Source organism: Stegastes partitus, unplaced genomic scaffold (genome assembly GCF_000690725.1).
Source record: "Stegastes partitus isolate 25-593 unplaced genomic scaffold, Stegastes_partitus-1.0.2 Scaffold664, whole genome shotgun sequence".
In the NCBI taxonomy this organism is placed as follows: domain Eukaryota; kingdom Metazoa; phylum Chordata; class Actinopteri; family Pomacentridae; genus Stegastes; species Stegastes partitus.
This window is the reverse complement of record NW_007578395.1, coordinates 44,037-61,792: the sequence shown is the minus strand read 5'-3', so window position 1 is coordinate 61,792 and position 17,756 is coordinate 44,037. Positions and strand designations below refer to the sequence as shown.

Here is a 17,756-nt window from a genome sequence, read left to right as displayed (position 1 = left end):
ATCTGCCACTCCCCCGCCGCCACCGATGGAGGAAACAGAAGTGTGAGCGCTAACTAAACTAGCATCAGCAGCCAAGTACTGCCTGTGTGTTCTGGACACTTCCACCCCGTCAGAGCGCTGCCCCGGGGTGGAAGTGTCCCCCGACCGTGCCGAATATTCAGATATGGGCCCAAATATCCGGAGACCAGAAAGTGCTTTTCGGACCAGCCCTAGTTTGTTGTGCACCAATGACGTGCAGGTCGGATAAGTGCGACCTGGTCGTTCAGACAGAAGTGGCAAAAGATCAGATACGTATCGGATTTAGCACCACATACCTTTGACGTCAGCTGATGACCTGTGCACAAGCGCACCGGTCAACTGAGATCCAGCGATGTGTAGTGTTCTAACAATACACTAGTTATTATAACAACTATGAACAATGAATATTAACAACTAATGATCCTTCCAGCATCAAGCCCTCCTTGTATCTGGACCTCTGTCTTGACAATCCGACATAAAAGAAGATTTTACATTTAGTGTCGGATTATCGAGTCCCGACTTTTTCAACACGTTGCAGAAAAACTAAACGTCACAATGTCGTTTTATCCCCCAAAGTCATGCTTTTCGGTGCAGCTCACACCACAGAAGTCTGATTTGAGTGTTTGCATGAACCTCTGGTCCAGAAACGACCCGACACACACACACACGATGGTTTAGCAGCGATATTCTGACGTGCACTAAATGCTCACTTTGTCCAAAAAGACGTACGAAGACGTGACACCAGCTTCACATCCTGATTGATTTAGTCGTCGCTGCTGCTGCTGGTTTCTACATTAAATTGCTCATATTTCCGGGGAGAAGACGGATTTAATGTCCCGGTCTGGAGCCGTGTCAAGGATTTCTAATTGATAGACGGCGGTTCGCTTTATGAGAACAGACAGTTCTGTGAAGTCGCTGCAGGTAAACGAGACGCAAACAGAAGCCTGCAGATATCAGCAGAGAGATCTTCAAAACGCCGTTTAGCGTCGTCGGCTTTGTTCTGTCTGAACAAGCAGCAGCGGCGGATCCAGCTGTGACGTACATTAACAGTGTTTAACAGAACCGTCATGTCGGGACAAGAAAGACCCGAGTCAGGAGAACAGTCGCTGGTGTTCTGCTGCTGTCTGACGGGTTTACCGCCAACAAAAGATGCTTGATGATGAGGTAGAAACTACAGCACGGAAAGAAGCAGAAAACCCGGCAGCTGGAAGACGAATCACAGGAGAGGGAGTCCAGCTGTGTCCAACACGCACTTTTATGATTATTCCGTGTGTTCTTTGTTGTCTTCTGCTTTATTTTCGTCTCGTTCTCTGCCTCTCTGTTTCTTTTTTAACTCGCTGATCTCATTTCCATGTTTTTTTCTCCCCCTCCCGACTCCTGAATAAGTAATGGCTGTCCTCGTTGGCGCCATCTGGGAGACGCTCCTCGCAGGTGGTTCAAGCGCTTCCGCTGGATTTCTTTAATTATTTCGAAGGCGCTCCCAACATGTTGCTGTTCGTCCTGCATCACAGATGTAAACCGGCTTGTTATTCACGACTGATGCGGCCAGAAACGCTTAATGTTTGCTCGTAAAAGCGACTTTCCGTCATCGTTACCGTCGTCTCAGAATGCTTTATGTCCGATGCGGACGCGGGAGCAGAAGGAGGCCTGAGGGCGGAAACGTCTTCGCTAAAGTCTTTACGACAACCGGGTCTGCTCGGCTTTAACTCTCAACCCTGAGCTGCTTTTCACTCAATTATATAAATAACATAAAGTCCTGCAGCTCTGCGGACACAGAACAACATGAAGGACGAGAACGCAGTGTTAGAGTGATTTTAAAATGAAAAATAGCAGAAATTCTGGATTATTTATTTGACCAAAAATGCCAAAACTTGGAATCAGCATGTTTCTAAGTCTACGTTCAGACTGCAGGACTTGACGCTCAATTTGGATTTTTTTGTGAAATCTGATTGTTTTTGCGAGTGTGTTCACAAAGGAAGAGAGCCACGTTTTCTGCTATGGTGTTTTGTGGGGCAGCGGCAGCAGAATAGTGACGTTTGTCGTGTATCAATGACGTGTAGGTCGGATGAATGGCCGTTCAGACAGAAGTCGCATGGCAAAAGATCAGATACAGTCGTCCTCAAGTTTATTCAGACCCTTCCATTAAAGAAAAGGCAAAATCCACAACAGTCATTCAAATAACTAGAAACTGGAAAAAGTAATAATAAATAAAAATTTGCTAAATTATAATTTAGTGAAATAAGACGTTGTTTTTGAATTGTGGTTGAAAAGAATAATTTAAAAAACAAAACTGTCCCGGACACATTAGGGCTCTTTTGTCCAGAACACCTGTCAACAGGTGCACAAGTCTGACTGAGAGTTACAGGAAACACCTGATGATGGCAGTGATTGGCTCAAAGGGTTGTTCAACTAAACATTAGTTTACGGTCCCATCATGTTTGTTTTTGTTTTAAATATTTCAACCACAATTCAAAAGCAATGTCATGATTTTCATTAAATTTTTATTTATTATTACTTTTGTAATTATTTCAGTGACAGATGTTTTTTTCCTTCTTTAATGGGAGGCTATGAATACATGTGAGGACGACTGTACCTATCGGATTTAGGACCACATATCCAAGAGGCCTGGGTCGCATTTGAAAAATATCGGATCTGTGTTGTTCAGACTGTCATGCAAAGACCAGATACAGGTCACATAGGGGCAAAAAAGTCATATTTGGGTGACTGTAGCCTGCTGTCTGGTCGTAGCCTACACTATCTCCACATACTGTAGATATTTAATTCTTTACAGTTTTAATCACTGTCGTGGAAACACTGCCTGCAGTTCAACCCTGACTCCCGAACACCTTCACGGTCGCATCACACACAGAGTTTCTAGTTTTTTACAGATTCTCGTTGGAGCAGACCCTTTGTTTATTAATTGGTGATGCAAGGCAGTGAGTTTGGTGAAATCTCACATTTATACAAATTTTCAGCTGAAAAGTCCCAGAATTCTCTCACGTGACTGTCGGTCATGGCCGAGTCACTCACATCTTAACGGTTGAGCCGAGAAACGCAGAATTTTTGTGTTTTTGCAAAATCGTATCAGAGCAAACGGTTTATTTCTGGCAAATTTTTATGTCGAATAAAGTTGTGTAAAGAATGTTTGGTTCTTTACAGAATCTTGTTTGTTTTTGGATGGTGTTCCAGGACAGCAGGAACTCTGATTATTCTGTCGGTTTCCTGTTTCCGAGTCAGTTTGCAGATATTAAGAATAAAAGATTGAAACCTGCCGACAGATTTTAGGATTCAGAGTTAAATCAGCGACTGAAGCAAACATTTGAATGAACTCTGTGTTTTCTCTGGTTTGGTTTCTTCCTCATCACGTCCACCTGCTGCTGATAAAACTGATCAACGAGTTCAGGAAGTCAGAATCTCCTCAGAGCTTCAGTGAGTCGCTAACCTATGAAACCTGCTTCATGCATCAAACTCTGAACCGTTCAACGTCGTGGTTTTGAGAACACGTGGCTCCGAAGGCTGAGGAGGAAACTGATTCTCCTCCTGCTGCTCAGGAAACACGTGAACTCTGAAACGTTTGCTGCTGCAGCAGCAGAACGAGGTCTGAGCTGCGAACATGACGGCCTGTCGTCTACGTTTTCTCTCTCTGCCTGTTCAGCGTCTCCACAGACTAAATCCTGATCCTCCTCTCTGCCTCCATCCAGCTCCTCGCTGAGCCTCTGCCAGGAGCTTCCTCTGCTCAGAGCCGGACCGAGAGTCGGAGACGAAGACAGGAGCAGCGAGACGAGGACTGATGGGAAAACAAGCTGAGGTAAAGAAAAACCTCCGCTGCTGTCGTTTCTGTCCAACCAGAAACTAGAATCTTTGCTTTTTGGTGGAAAATGTGCAGAATTTTCACACCGAATGTAGAAATATTAACACCATCAACAAGACGAGAGAATCTGCACGACAATAAACTGAAAGAAGGAACTAATGAGGAAACCTGAGAATGTGTGAAAACATGACTTCATGTTGTTACGGTTTGACCTGCAAGAATCAAACAAATATTAACGTGGACGTATCGGCTAAACAGTTTAGGCTCAACAAAACATTAATTCTACAGTTTTTATTTTATTTTTTTGAGACTATATTGCGTTTATTCTTGCAGTAGTAATCATAAGTGTTGAACAAAACAATATACTTTTTTTTTTTTCAAAGGAAAATATATTAACTTTATGGATGGAACACTTTTTTTTTGCATTGGAAATCTATTAAATATGCACGATTTATATGTAGAGCTACAGGTTCACACTTATTCATACTCGTTTTTTTTTTCTTCTAAAATATTCAAATATATAACAAATAAAAATGACTGCAATTTAAAAAAAGAAGCTGTCCTTTAACAGAATTTACTTCACTGCCATTTTTTTAAATATGCAAAAATATCAGTTTAATTACAAAAACAGACGGAATTAATATGTTTAAATATCCAATTTAAAAAAAAATGTAAACTTACATGAAAACACTCATATTAAACTTGATGTGATCTGAAAATTCAGATTTATTTATTTATTTATTTATTTATTTATTTATTTATTTATTTTACAGTTTTGATTTTACATGTTTAATTATGGAGATTTTCTTTTCTTTCATTGTCTTTTTTTTTTTTAGCAAGTTTTGATCATTTAAGATAATTAAAACAAAATCATCAAAATCATATTATTCTTTTTTAAATTTACAAAATATTAAATATATTTTTAACAACAATGACTGCACTGTCAAAAAAATGTAATTTTACAGATTTTTTCTTTTTATTTTGCAGATTTTTAAAAAAATGATGTATATATTTTTAAATACACAAAAAAATATTAATCAAACTACAAAAACAGGTTGAATGAAATTATGTTCAACCAACAAGCTCTACTAAATTTTCAGTTTTGCATAAATTTTGGTTTAAATTGCACCTGATATTAAGTTGATGTGACATTATTCTGTGAATCCAACTCATGAAAATCATTTCTGCAGCTTAAATATTTGAACAAAATCAGCAAAAATAAAGTTTTATATCTCGCAGACGTGATTCTAATCAGATCCCAACAGGTCCTTGGTTTGCTGGATGATTTACACCCACTAGAAAAAGAAATAAATGGATTCATTCCAAACTGTGTTGGACGATTCTGACGGACGCAGTTTAGAATCATCAAACAACCTAAAAACAACCTTCAATAGCAGATTTCTGCGATCGAGTTTGTGCACAAACAGACGGTGACTTTAAGTCAAACGTCAGACTTTGCAGACGTCGGTTTCTGAGGCGGGACTCACTCTGAGGGAACTTGGGCGGGTTGTCGTTGACGTCGGTGAGCGTGATCTTGACCTCGGTGGTTCCCGACAGGCCGCCCATGTGCCCCCCCATGTCCTTGGCCTGGATCACCACGTCGTACTCCTGCCGGGCCTCGCGGTCCATGTTGGGCAGCGCCGTGCGGATTATACCTGCAAGAGAGACACGCATGGCATCAGGCTCGGGGTGTGTCTCCTCCTCGTCCTCCTCGGGTGGAGCTTCTCTATCTGGAACATTCAATCACTGCTTAATATTGGGGGGAAGAAAAAAAAAAAAAAGCAAAACAGAAAGTCGGCGGAGGAAGTGCAGATCTGCTTCCCGGAGACGTTTCATTTTGGAAGATAACACATCAAATAAATAGGAAGTCTAGTAGAACATTTGTGAAGTCTTATTTTTATCTATTTCAAGCCCCAGTAATCTTTTCTTTCTGTTTAATTCATCACTCTCTCCTCCACACGACTCGCTGCTGCCGTCGCAGGCTTTTTCTGCTGCTGTCGTATTACTGCCAGCAGCGTGTGTGTGTGTGTGTGTGTGTGTGTGTGTGTGACAGCATGAAAAGCTGATAATCTCCAAACCAATTAGAAATGTGAGCTGTGGATTTGAGCCAGTCAAATACCCAACACTGGTTTGATTAGCAGATTTAGCGTCTCTCTGCCTCCCTCTCTCTCTCTTTCCATGAACTCGGTGTCTCTGGACCGGTATTTCCAGCCGAACCCTTCAGTCCTTCCCCGACCTGACGTAGCTCCCCGTCTGCTCTGACCTCCCTCCCTACGTACAGCTGGCCGTCCTCTGGCTGCTGCCGTCTCCAGCCGGCTGGATGTGCAGCTACGTCATCCCTGCAGCTGAGACGTCTCGGCTTTTTACGTTATTTGGCAGGAAAAGATGGAAACAGTGCAGCAGGAAACGGGCTCTCAGCTGGTGGAGCTGCTGGTCGGCAGCGTCGGGTTATGAAATCACAGGTCGTGTTATTGGTGAAAGAAAAACCCCAGAAGCTTTGCTTTTTAGCTGCATTTTTTTTTTTTTTGAAATATGCAAAAATCTAAATATATTACAAAAGTGAACGACAGTCTAATGTAAAAGATGTAAAAGATGTTTATGTACAGTTTTACATAAAACTTAATGTTCTACTTAAATTGATCTGTAATAAACAGTTTGTTCTTCCAATAATAATGTAAATCTACAAGTTCTGCAGCTGTTTTTAACTTTAAAGATGAAATTTACAAGATTTTCAGGCAAAATTACACATAAAAGCTCACATTACATTTAAATAATCTAAAATTATGCAAGTTTATTTTGCAAATAACATCTGAAGTTCTAAGTCATGGTGATTTTAAACGTGTCCAAAGGTAAATCCTTTATTTATTTATTTTTTTAGCATTAAAGATCTGTCGAATATGTAAAGTTACCCATAAAAACCTATTATCTGGGGACAAAATCACACCTAAATCATGATACAGATTGTTTTTCCAAAATATTTTACCACATTTAATATTAATAACTGCACTGTAAAAAACTAAATCTGTCATTTTATGGCCATTTTTTATATATATTAAAATGATCATTAGTTAGATCCTAAAACAAACAGAATTTACATGTCAAATGTAAAATAACATTAAAATATGTTTTTAAATTAGATTTTAATATAAAGTTACACATAAAAAACTGATTTTACATATAATGTGGAGTAAAGTTTGTATTTTTTTCTTGAAATTCTAATCACAAATATTTAAAAATTGTAATTTTACATATTTTTAAAAGATAACTCCAATAATTTAAAAAAAGATATCTGTCAAATGTGGTCAACAACGTGACACAAACACAAAATCATATTATTTAGAGTTTTTTTTCCTCCCAAATATTGAAATAGATGTAATATCAGCACCAAAAAATAATAATTTTGCTAAACAAAAATATAATATTTTTGAAATGCAAAAAAAAATCAATTAAACCAGAAACTCATGTTATGATTTATTAAAAAATAAAATAAAATTAAGAATTTCTTCTTGCTCTTGTAAGTGACCAAACTTAAATTAAGTCAGAATAAACTACAAAAAAAAAGAGAGAGAGAGAAAACCTTTAAAGGCTGCAGCATGACTGCATGATAATTTGATTTGTGTTTGCGTGACTCCACGTCGCTGCAGCATCGAGGCCTCGGTTTGAGGCTGTTTGAGGCTGTTTGAGGCTGCTGTCGGGGGTTTTAGAGCCACAGGTGTGCTGGTAGCTGCTCACCTGTCTGAGGCTCCACAGAGAAGTAGGGCTGACCCTGCAGGATGCTGTAGACCAGCCGGGCGCTGTTACCGTACGTGGGGTCGTCGGCGTCCGTCGCCGTCACCTGCATCACCGACGTACCTGCGGGACGGACAGGAAGTGGCGATAAATCACTCGTTCACCTGCTGAACGTGGAGCAGAGCTGCTCCTCAGAGGCCCGACGGTTTCCCCACATTTCATCAGCGTCTGACGGAAACGTCCCACATTTACTCATTTTCATAGTTTTAAATAAAACATCATATTCCAGCCCCCGGATTGATGGAAACCCGGCAGAGTCCTGCTGGATAATCTGAGAAATGCACGTTTGTTGAGCTCAAAGCAGGAAGTTTATCTTTAAATGGAGCGTGAAGATGTTTTGGTCCGTCAGCTTCGACTTCAAATGAATCTGGAGCACATTTACAAAAGTGTGACAAAAGTCTGTTGGCTTTGCTTGGAAATGTTCTGACGGAGCACAAACTATAAAAATATATTCAGTATCAGTGACGGCACAGGAGGAGAAGAAAAACCCTGGTATAAGTATTTAGTTAAATATGCAAATGTTGATGCATTTATTTAATTATATGATTTTACTTCAACAGCAGATCCATTAATTTAATAAATGAACAAACTTTTGAAACGTTAAATATCAAATTATGCAATATTTTTAAGTTATATGTTAAAACTGATGCTATAAATAATATAATCTGTTGTTTTATTGCAATTATCATCAAAAATGCTCAACAATAGTGATTTTATTTTACTTTTTCCAAAGGTAGATTTATCACTTTTACATTTTTAAAATAAAAATCCCATCTGAATCAGTCGTGATCGTCACAGCTGTGATGACAAACACTGACTTGTTTTAATTTTTTACAGAGTCTAATTAGTTCAGCTGCTTGATTTTTGAAATTATTTGAACGAAACATGTAGAATAAAGTGATTTTGTAGAAATGTCACAGCTTAGATTTGGTTAAATTTTTCAGTGAAATCATAAATGAGCAGTTCAAGGACCATCGGACAGTTGAACATCTGATGATTCTCTCTGTGTTCAGAGTTTGTTGATCTGAAAAATGGTGTGATTTTGGCTGAAGATGGATGAAATTCAGCTTTTTTCTGTAAAACTCTTTAAAACTTTTAAAGAACTTCTAGCGTGTTCATCAAGTTTCCGTCTGAATATATGCAGACAACCAAAATCTGAGTTTACAGTCTTCTTGTTCAGCTCCGTCCAAGCTGTTTCCACGAGTAGAAATCTAAACTGCATTCAGGTTCGGTTCGGCTCTGCTCTCCTAAAGAGCAGCCGATAAAGAATCTTTATTAAAAACCGTCTTTTCTGCTCGACGTCTGAGAGGAAACTTGGTCCCGGTCGGTCAAATTACAGCTTCTCCTCCTTTCTGCCGACGGAGGCTCCTCCTGCCAGACGTCTCTGTTCAGCTTTCAGCCCAGAAAGAGGCCCAAACTGAACCCATTCACCAGCTCTTTCTGTAAAAGTCCATTCAGACGAGGGATTCGTCTCGGTCTCAGGCAGCGGCAGGGTTCAGTCCAGGTCGGCCTTCGGGGGCCGGAGCCTCTCCAAGACGGAAATAAAATCCATCACGATCAGGAACTCGCAGTGAGGAGGCTCTGAGGAGAAGCTCCTGAGAGCCCCACGTCTCCTCGACTGCTCAGTTTTAGGTGAATCTTGTCCAAGTCGGCTAATCGAGCCACTCGATATCGTCCTGTCGCTTCCTCTGGTCGCGTTTCACCGTCATTAATAATGAACGAGGAAGGCTGTTGAGCAGACAAACAGCATCACGGACTTCATCCACAAACGTCACTCAGAGCAAAACAGACGGTTTTGCTCTGCTGGGAGAAGAACCGACTGTTCTGAGTGTCTGTAATGATCCGATGATGTGTGGACGGAGAGCCGGAGGAAATGTTTCTACAGAGAAAAGTCGCTTTAATCAGGAGGAACACGATCAAAAAGACGTTAAACTGAAGTCAAGTCGGTTTGAAAGTTGGTTTAGAAAACTACTGAAATTAATAATTAATTAAAATATTAATTTATAAGACTGTAAATACAGAAGTAATCTTCAGATTTCCTACTGTCCTTGAACTACTCATTCATGACGTTCAGGTTCACTGGAACCAAATCTAAACCTAAAATTGTGACATTTCATCCAAATAATTTGATCCTGCATTTATGATATTTACAGAAGTAAACTTTACAAACAACAAAATCCTGCACAAATTAAACCAGAACAGAACATCTCTCGTCCGTTCAGTCGTCTGTGGACGCGTAGAAACCTGCTGACTGCAGGTTTATGTCATTTTGCAAAACAGAGAAAGAAATCCCTCCTGTTCTCTCTGGTCATGATTCCTATCATTCTAACAGACACCTCTGAGTTCTTCCTCCTTCTTCATGATGTTCTGGTTCCACAGAGACTTGAAAACTGAACCACCGTGTAGAAACCTGAGCTGCTCAGACTTCAGGAGCCTCTGACTCGACCCTCTCGAGTCCCGTCACCGTGTCTCCGCTACTCACCGACGTTGGACATCTCGGGCACCCTGGCGTAGTACGGTCCGTGCAGGAACTCGGGGGGATTGTCGTTGATGTCCTGAACCTTGACGATGAACTCCGACGGCGGCTCCAGAGGCTTCATGGTGTCTCTGGCCACGGCCTGCGCCGTCAGCGTGTACTGGGCCTGCTCCTCGCGGTCCAGCGTCTTGGTGGCGTGGATGTTGCCCGTCTTGTCGTCGATGACGAAAATGGTTCCCGCGCCTTCACCGGAGAGGATGTACTTGATGTTGCCGTCGCCCGAGTCGACATCTGAGTGGAGCTGAAGGGACGGGAGGAGACAGGACACAGTTAGACGCACAGATCTTTGGACGTGGAGAGGAAAAGACTCGGTGGTGGTTCAGCGAGAGGCAGGAAAACTGGAAAGCACTCGGCAGTTTGGCTGCAGGCAGACGTCACGTGAGCGTTCAGTCAAAATATATACGCTATGAAACCCAAAACCTGCTGCTATCTGTAAAAAAAAACAGCACATTTACATAATTTATCTGATCAAAACAAAAAGAATCAGAAAGATTCAGGAAATTCAGGTGTCTTAATTCTCTGATGGTGTGTTATCTTTAAAAAATAAAATAAAATAAATAATAATAATAAATCCAAAAATTACATAATACAGTCAGAAAATATAAAAACAGGAAGTAGCATCTGATTTCGAACTCTCTCTCTCTTTACGTTTGCATGTAGATCGGAGGAGACGGAGTTTGGCGTCACGGTGTGCGACAAAAGCATCATCAGCGTCATGTGTGCGACCATGTTTACAGTTTGGCTACGTCCATATACTTGGACTGACAGGTTTAAAGTCAATATTTTCATGTATTTTACTTGTTTTGTTCTCTAACGCCACATTCAGGAGCAGCTCCACTTCTCTGTCGGTCCAAACAAACGACCCTCACGTCATTATGGTGAAGTAACAGGAAAGTTATGTTTTTTCCAGGATTCTGATTGGCTAGCGTGCTTCTCGTTACACTGCCCCCTATAGGTCTGGCAGCTCATAGCAGCTCTTAATGACTTATTCATGCGGGTTTGCGTAAAAAAAAGACTTTTTTGAAATCGATCTGGTGTGAACAATGATATTTTTGAAAATGTAGATCTGTTTTTGTGAATATCTGGCTACGTGTAAACACGACCTAAGACATCCCTGAGTTCTCTTCCCTCCTTCATGTTGCTCTGGAGCTGCAGGACTTTATAATTGTAGTGAAAAATGAACCCCGGTGAAGAGAAACGAGACAGGAAGCAGCCGTCCGTCTGTCGGGGTTTCTGAGGGTTAAACGCGCTGAAGGACGGAGACGGACGAGCTGCTGCTCCGCGCTCGACAGCAAAACACAAATAAGAAAGAGATTTAAAACGCTGTCAGGACGAGAACAACGCTCAACATTCAATTAAACTCTTGTTCTTCCTTTCCGGCGGCGGCGCGGTGAAATACGGCGCCGGCTGACGGATGGTGCTGTTGTGCGGCGGCTCCACCAATCACATTCACCCTTGAACAGAACCGTGACCTCTCCGGCTTCTGTCTTTCTCTCGGCGCCTGACGAATGGGAAGAAACGCGTTTAAATCCCGCTGTCGGCCGTTAATGAAACAGTTTGCTCACCCTGCCCACCAGAACCGGGTCGGGCCCGGTGTACTCCTCGATGACGAAGAACTGGTTCCAGACCCAGCCTCGTTTGGACCGGTGCAGCACCTGGCCTTCCTTTCCCGCCCGCTGCCGGTGTCTGTGCAGCGACACCTGACCTGCAACACAGAAAAAAAACACAGAAACACGAGTTTAAGGCGCATGAAGAGAAACATCATCAACACTCCGAGGCTCATTTTCTGAGTTTTTCCTGCCGACTGAACTTCAAAGTGGGAGGAAGCGCTCTGGATCTGGCGAAGGCTGAGGCCTGCTTCTGAATAGCGGGTCAGCGGTTGAGGTCTCAGCTGAGGGGACGTGGGCGGACCGAGGGAAGAAGAAACGCTGCAGCGCGTCGCTGTGCCAGCAGCACGTTTAACCTCCGCTCGTCGGCGAGCAGCTGCAGGGTTCGAACACGTGGAGCCGCAGCCGCTCCGGAAAAATCGATGGCTAAGTAAATGTGAAAGGTAAAAATAAAAGACTATTTATCAGGATGGAATGGAGTAAAAGCCTGGGAGATGTTCAGAGGTAAAAGGACAGACTGCTCGTGTTAAAGGTTAAAAGGTTACCGTAAACTCCGGACTATAGAGGCACCTGAATATAAGCTCCACCCACTGACTTTAAAAAGAAAACCAGGTGTGTACATATACAGGCTGCACTTGTCTATAAGCTGCAGGTGTCCACGTTGGAACATGAGATATTTACACAGAAAGATGTTTTAAACTTTTAGTTAAATACGTACCGGTAACATACATAAAAGCTTTTTTCTGAACAGTTCCTGTAACTCAGCTGGTTAAGGAAATAAAAACTCCAGCAGCTACCAGGAAAAGTCATTGATCGCTATCTTCATCTTCCTCCTAAACTAAAACCACTAAAGTCGTCTTCTTCAGTGTCAAACAGCCTCAGAATCACTTCATCACTTCCTCAGTCTCTCTGTCGTCGTCGCTCTCAGTGTCACTTTGGTCTCGAGGCAAATTTATAAAACTCGTAAAAATCCATAAATTAGCCGCATCATTGTTTATAGTTCAAAATTTTCGGGATATTTTTTAAAGTCACTGATATTAAAGCACATATCAGAGCTAAGAAGTGTCAAACATCATCAGAAACTCAACTTCCTGATGGTCCTTGAACCTTCATTTCCAAATTGAACCAAATCTAAGCTTGAAATTACTTCATTCTACACGTGTCATTTAAAAAATAAAAATAAAACATTTACTTAAACCCAGTTCCCCAGTCCCACAACCATGAAGTGATTCAGCTGAGACCAACAACCACGTGACAAAAAATCTGAGATTTACTCAAACTTCAGTGTTTGGAAAATGAACTAAATCCAAGTTTAAAATTGTGATATTTCATTTAAATCTTCTGTAAAAACCTAAATATTGCACATTTCTTCTCACGAGTGGAAACACAAAAGTGATTCAGTTTCGAAAAGCCGTCGCGTGACAAACGTTCAGGGACTTTTCAGCTGAACTGCAGGAGACCAGCCTGGAAGCAAATTAAAACTGTAAGTCATAAAATATCTGTTGTTGGTGGAGCCTCCATTTATTCCAGAGTTGGTAGCATCTGCAGAAACGTGTTGCTCATGTTATTTATGCAGGTTTTACCTTTGCTAAGTAAATCATCTAAGGATGCTCGATATATCGGCGCCCACATCGGTATCGGCCAATATTCGTGTTTTTTCCCCCCCATATATCGGTATCGGTCCAAATTTAGCTGATGTGAAAAACTGATGATTGTTTAACATTAGCGCCTTTGTTTCCATAGAGATGGGGGCGCGCATACTAATTTTTCAGTGTGAACAAAAGTTGAATATCGACATCGGTTATCGGCGACATCTTAATATCGGTATCGGCCAGAAATTGTAATATCGTGCATCACTTAAATGATCACAGTGACAGAAGGCGTCTCTGAGTCTCTTCTTCATGTTATTTCTGTTTCTGCAGAACTTTATGGTGCAGAAAGAAATGAGCCAGAAGCAGATAAAAATAAATAAAATGCTAGAAACTACTCAGGATTAAGACGAGTTAATATTAGTTCACGTTAGGACTGGATTTTCTACATATTAGTCGTGTACATTTAAAACAAATTAATTTTGGACTGAAACACTGAACTGGATGCAAAAAACACACGAAAATGTGCGAAATATAAAACTGCTGAAGGTTCAGGTATGTAATATTATTTATAACAATAATAATAATAACAACACTAGTGGTCAGTCTGTCTGGTTCTGAGTCCGACCCGCTGCAGGAGCTCTCTGGTTCCAGGTCGGAGGCTGCTCCTACCTGGATGTCTGTGTCTGTGGCCTCTCTGGTCCAGAGCAGCGTTTCCTCTCCGGGTTCCCAACGCGACGCTGCACAGCGCCGACACTCCCAGCAGCACCATGAAGGCCCGGAGCAGCCCGAGGCCCTGCCGCTTCAGCACCACCGCCGCCATCCCGCCCAAACTTCAGTCCGCCCGCCGCCTGGTTCCTCTCAGCTCGTTTCTGACCAAACGCTGTTGACGAACCGCTACTTCATGAGCTGAGGAGTCGCCTGATTCTCATCACCGACGTCCCTGCAGCTGGTCGCGCTTCCTGCTTTGCTTTTCTCCCTGTTTGGTCCAATCCGGAGCCTGAAACAGGAGAGGAGACAGAACCAGAACAACTTAGAGCCTGCAGACGTCTCAACGATAAAAGGCACGTTAGCTTTAAAAAAGAAATACCAAAATTACAGCATTTATCAGAGCTAGAAACTGCAAAACAGAAAGAATCTTCAGATGTTCTGATGGTCCTTGAATGCATCGCGTGTGACTTTCAGAATCAACTTTACTGGTCACGAGGAATTAGACTTCAGTGAGTCTGAGCTCTTTGTATTCAGTAATCTGGAAAAAACAACAACTAAATACTAAAAATAAGAAAATAAAAACAAAGTAAAAGTTGACGAGTAAAGAAATGAAGTAAAACAATAAAACAAGAGCAATAATTTACTGAGTTTTGAACCAAATCTAAGTTTAAAATTGCAATATTTCATCAAAATGACTTTATTCGATGTGTCTCGTTTGGAAAAAAAATGAAGCGTTTTAATTCTGCAGACGCGTTAATGTTTATAAAAGTGATGAATTTACCAACTGCAGGTGGAGGTCTGACTTCCTGAGCGGTTGTTGTGTTAATTAGGACATTGTGCTAATTACACAGACGAGCCATTAGCTTTAATTCTGTTGGACTGCAGCGGCTCTCTGTCTGCTCGCGTCTACTTCATTAACAGTCAGTAAAGGCGGACGTCGTGTTTCCCTTAAAGCCTGAGCAGCTGATGATTCAGACGTCTTTGCATTGAGTGAACCAGAATTTGATCCGGAGCAAAAAAAAAAAAAAAAGAAAAAGCTGCTCGCTGACGACGGGCGGGAAACTCTAGAGGAACGTCGATGAAACGCCTTAAGTGCAAGTTAATGAAAAGTCCTGGCATCCGAGCTCGTTGTGAAATAAATTAAATGAGAGCAATGAAGGAATTAATCAAATGATGGCGAGATGCAGGGAACAGAGGACTGAGGGGCCTCGGCCGGCGTTTTGCTCCACCGCCTTTCTAAATATCTGCTTTGACTGGAAGATTCAAAGAAATGCGTTCATGTTCACACGTCAAAGTGCAATTTTTTACCCTGAAAGAATATGCAGATGTAAAACAACGTTGTTTGAGCTGCTGGGAAATAACAGAAAAGTGCTGCTTGTCAAGAAAATGTAAGTAAAAGTGACTTTAACTCTAAAATCTGAAGAGTTTCTGGACGTTTTTTTCCCCCCCACAAAAAAATTACAGTCGTGACTCGATAATCCGACACTAAATATAAAACTTTCTTTTATGTCGGATTGTCAAGACGGAGGTCGAGATACAAGGAGGGCTTGATGCTTGAACGGACACTTCCACCCCGGGGCAGCGCTCTGATGGGATGGAAGTGGCCGCAACACACAGGCAGTACTTGACTACTGATGCCAGTTTAGTTAGCGATTAGTTAGCAGTCACAGTTCAGTGCTTTAACAACTTAAAGAAAAAAAACAAAAAACTTAAAAATCGCACGCTCCACCGTTACCATCCATGTTTACTTCCATAAACACTGAGCACGCTCGCTGCGTGTGACGTCGTCGTGTCCTCTTCTGCGCATGCGGGACACTTTTGGCTCGTATGAAGTTCACACAGCAGATCACATACAAGTCGCATTGAACTGGAAACGTGAAGGAAGTCACAAAGAAATCCTCATTGAGCATCAAGTCCTGCAGTGTGAACGTAGCCAATCTGTGGGATTGTTCAGTCAGATAATACGCCGTCATCCTGATTGGTGACATTAAATGTCATGTCGGAGTCAGAATCCAAGACTGTCGCTATGTTAAGGCTGTTTTTATGGGTTCTGTTGGTTTTTCCTAAAAACCTGTCGGATAGCAGGTTTAGGATTGTTAAGGGTCGGATTATCGAGTCACGGCTGGAGACAGAAATCAGAAAAAAAGCAAAAAGTTTCTTATTATTTATTTTACAAATACGTAAAAAAAAAAAACTTTTTTTTTTACTGCAATCATTTTTCTGTTTTGAGTGTCAACAGGTGTTGCCACCAATCAACCGATGCTGTTCTCTTGTTTACATTTGTGATTTGATTCCAACTGTCTCCTCAGCTCACCGCCTGCAGTTGAGCAAAAAACTCGACTTAAGAGTCTAAAAAGTGGTTTATTTTGGGAGAATTTTCAAATTTTGCCACGTATGCTGAAGTGATTTTGATAAATGTTTTGCAGACAGAACAATATGTCTCAGATGAGGCGTTCAAGGACTGTCAGATCGTTGAGGATCGAGCAATTCTCTTTTTTTTCTCCTCATAATTTCTGGTTTTGATAATTTGAGCATTTTTTGGGGGGGCAAATTTTATACAGATATAAAACAGTTTGAATGAAACGTTAGTGGAACGATTCTACGTAGATCCCAGCTTCCCTCCACCCATGAAGATAACCAGTTTGTAGTAGAGTGGATCACATCAGGGTCTGAAACGTCTCTACAGGTAGGACTTGTCAGATGGGAGATGAGGAACTTCACCGCGTTGCATCGACGCAAACACAGAATCGGGTGTTTCTCGTTACGGGTCACTGAAGGCAGCAGAGTCAATGAAGGGAACCACAGAAACACCGATGCTTCAGAGCCCACTGCTCATATATCGATGCATCATTTGCAGGAGATTGTTTTTTACATTCTACAAATGCCTGCACTTGCTCTTAGTGCAGCAGAATGACTCTACGCTGTAAAATAAAATTTAAAAAATCTGCAGAAAAATCGGCAACGAGGCTGTCAGGAGAAGTATTTGAATATTCTAAAAAAAAAACTATAAAACCAGCAAAGATAGCGGCGAATATTTGTAAAACAACCGAGAACTGTCGTGACTTTTTGTTCCCGATTCTCTTTTTCCCTCCGTCTCTGACCCGCTCTTCTTTCTCTGCCTCGACCAAATGTTGTGTTTAATATTCAACAGATCAGCAGCTGAGAAAATTCCCCCAGGGCTCATTGGCTCCTGTTGACCACATGACCAGTCAACCAGGAAGTGTTGACAGTTAATCCCAGGCCGGCTCATCATCCGGCTAATTATCCCCGAGCGCTGTGATTGATGCTGCTGTCTGCTGGTGGATGTCAGCGCCGTTCTGACTGTCGATCGCTCATTTCTGCACAGTTTGAACCTGTTTCTCTGCATCTTTTAGAGCAAAATGCTAAAAAAAACAAAAACAAAACCCCCCATTCTGCTCACATGTTCTCTTCACACTGTTTTATTCAGCTGCTCTTTGCTGGAGGGCTTGTGTTGCTCTACCTTTCTCTGGAAAACACCACAAAGGGCTTCTGTTGGATTCAGCTCAGGACTCACACTGTCCAGGTCAATCCAAGTCATTTTTGACAATTTTAACTAGTTTTGGATAAATTTGAAGTAATTCTGGATGCATTTGTGCCATCTTGGACAGATTCCGGGTCAGTTTAACATATTTTCAGTAATTTTGGATGACTGTTGCCTTATTTGGGACATTTTG

At 41.7% G+C, this 17,756-nt stretch overlaps 1 protein-coding gene across 1 annotated transcript in view; it reads right to left on the bottom strand.

The window, feature by feature from the left end:
- Nucleotides 1-17,756, bottom strand: part of cdh11 (cadherin 11, type 2, OB-cadherin (osteoblast)) — a 60,649-nt gene that overhangs the window by 22,953 nt on the left and 19,940 nt on the right. Inside the window, exons 2-6 of the mRNA XM_008290273.1 lie at nucleotides 14,023-14,350; nucleotides 11,720-11,859; nucleotides 10,101-10,395; nucleotides 7,562-7,681; nucleotides 5,317-5,484 (exon numbers count right to left, since the gene is read on the bottom strand). Coding sequence (XP_008288495.1) covers nucleotides 5,317-5,484; nucleotides 7,562-7,681; nucleotides 10,101-10,395; nucleotides 11,720-11,859; nucleotides 14,023-14,173 — 874 coding nt within the window. The 5' untranslated portion in view covers nucleotides 14,174-14,350. The remainder of the gene's footprint in view (nucleotides 1-5,316; nucleotides 5,485-7,561; nucleotides 7,682-10,100; nucleotides 10,396-11,719; nucleotides 11,860-14,022; nucleotides 14,351-17,756) is intronic.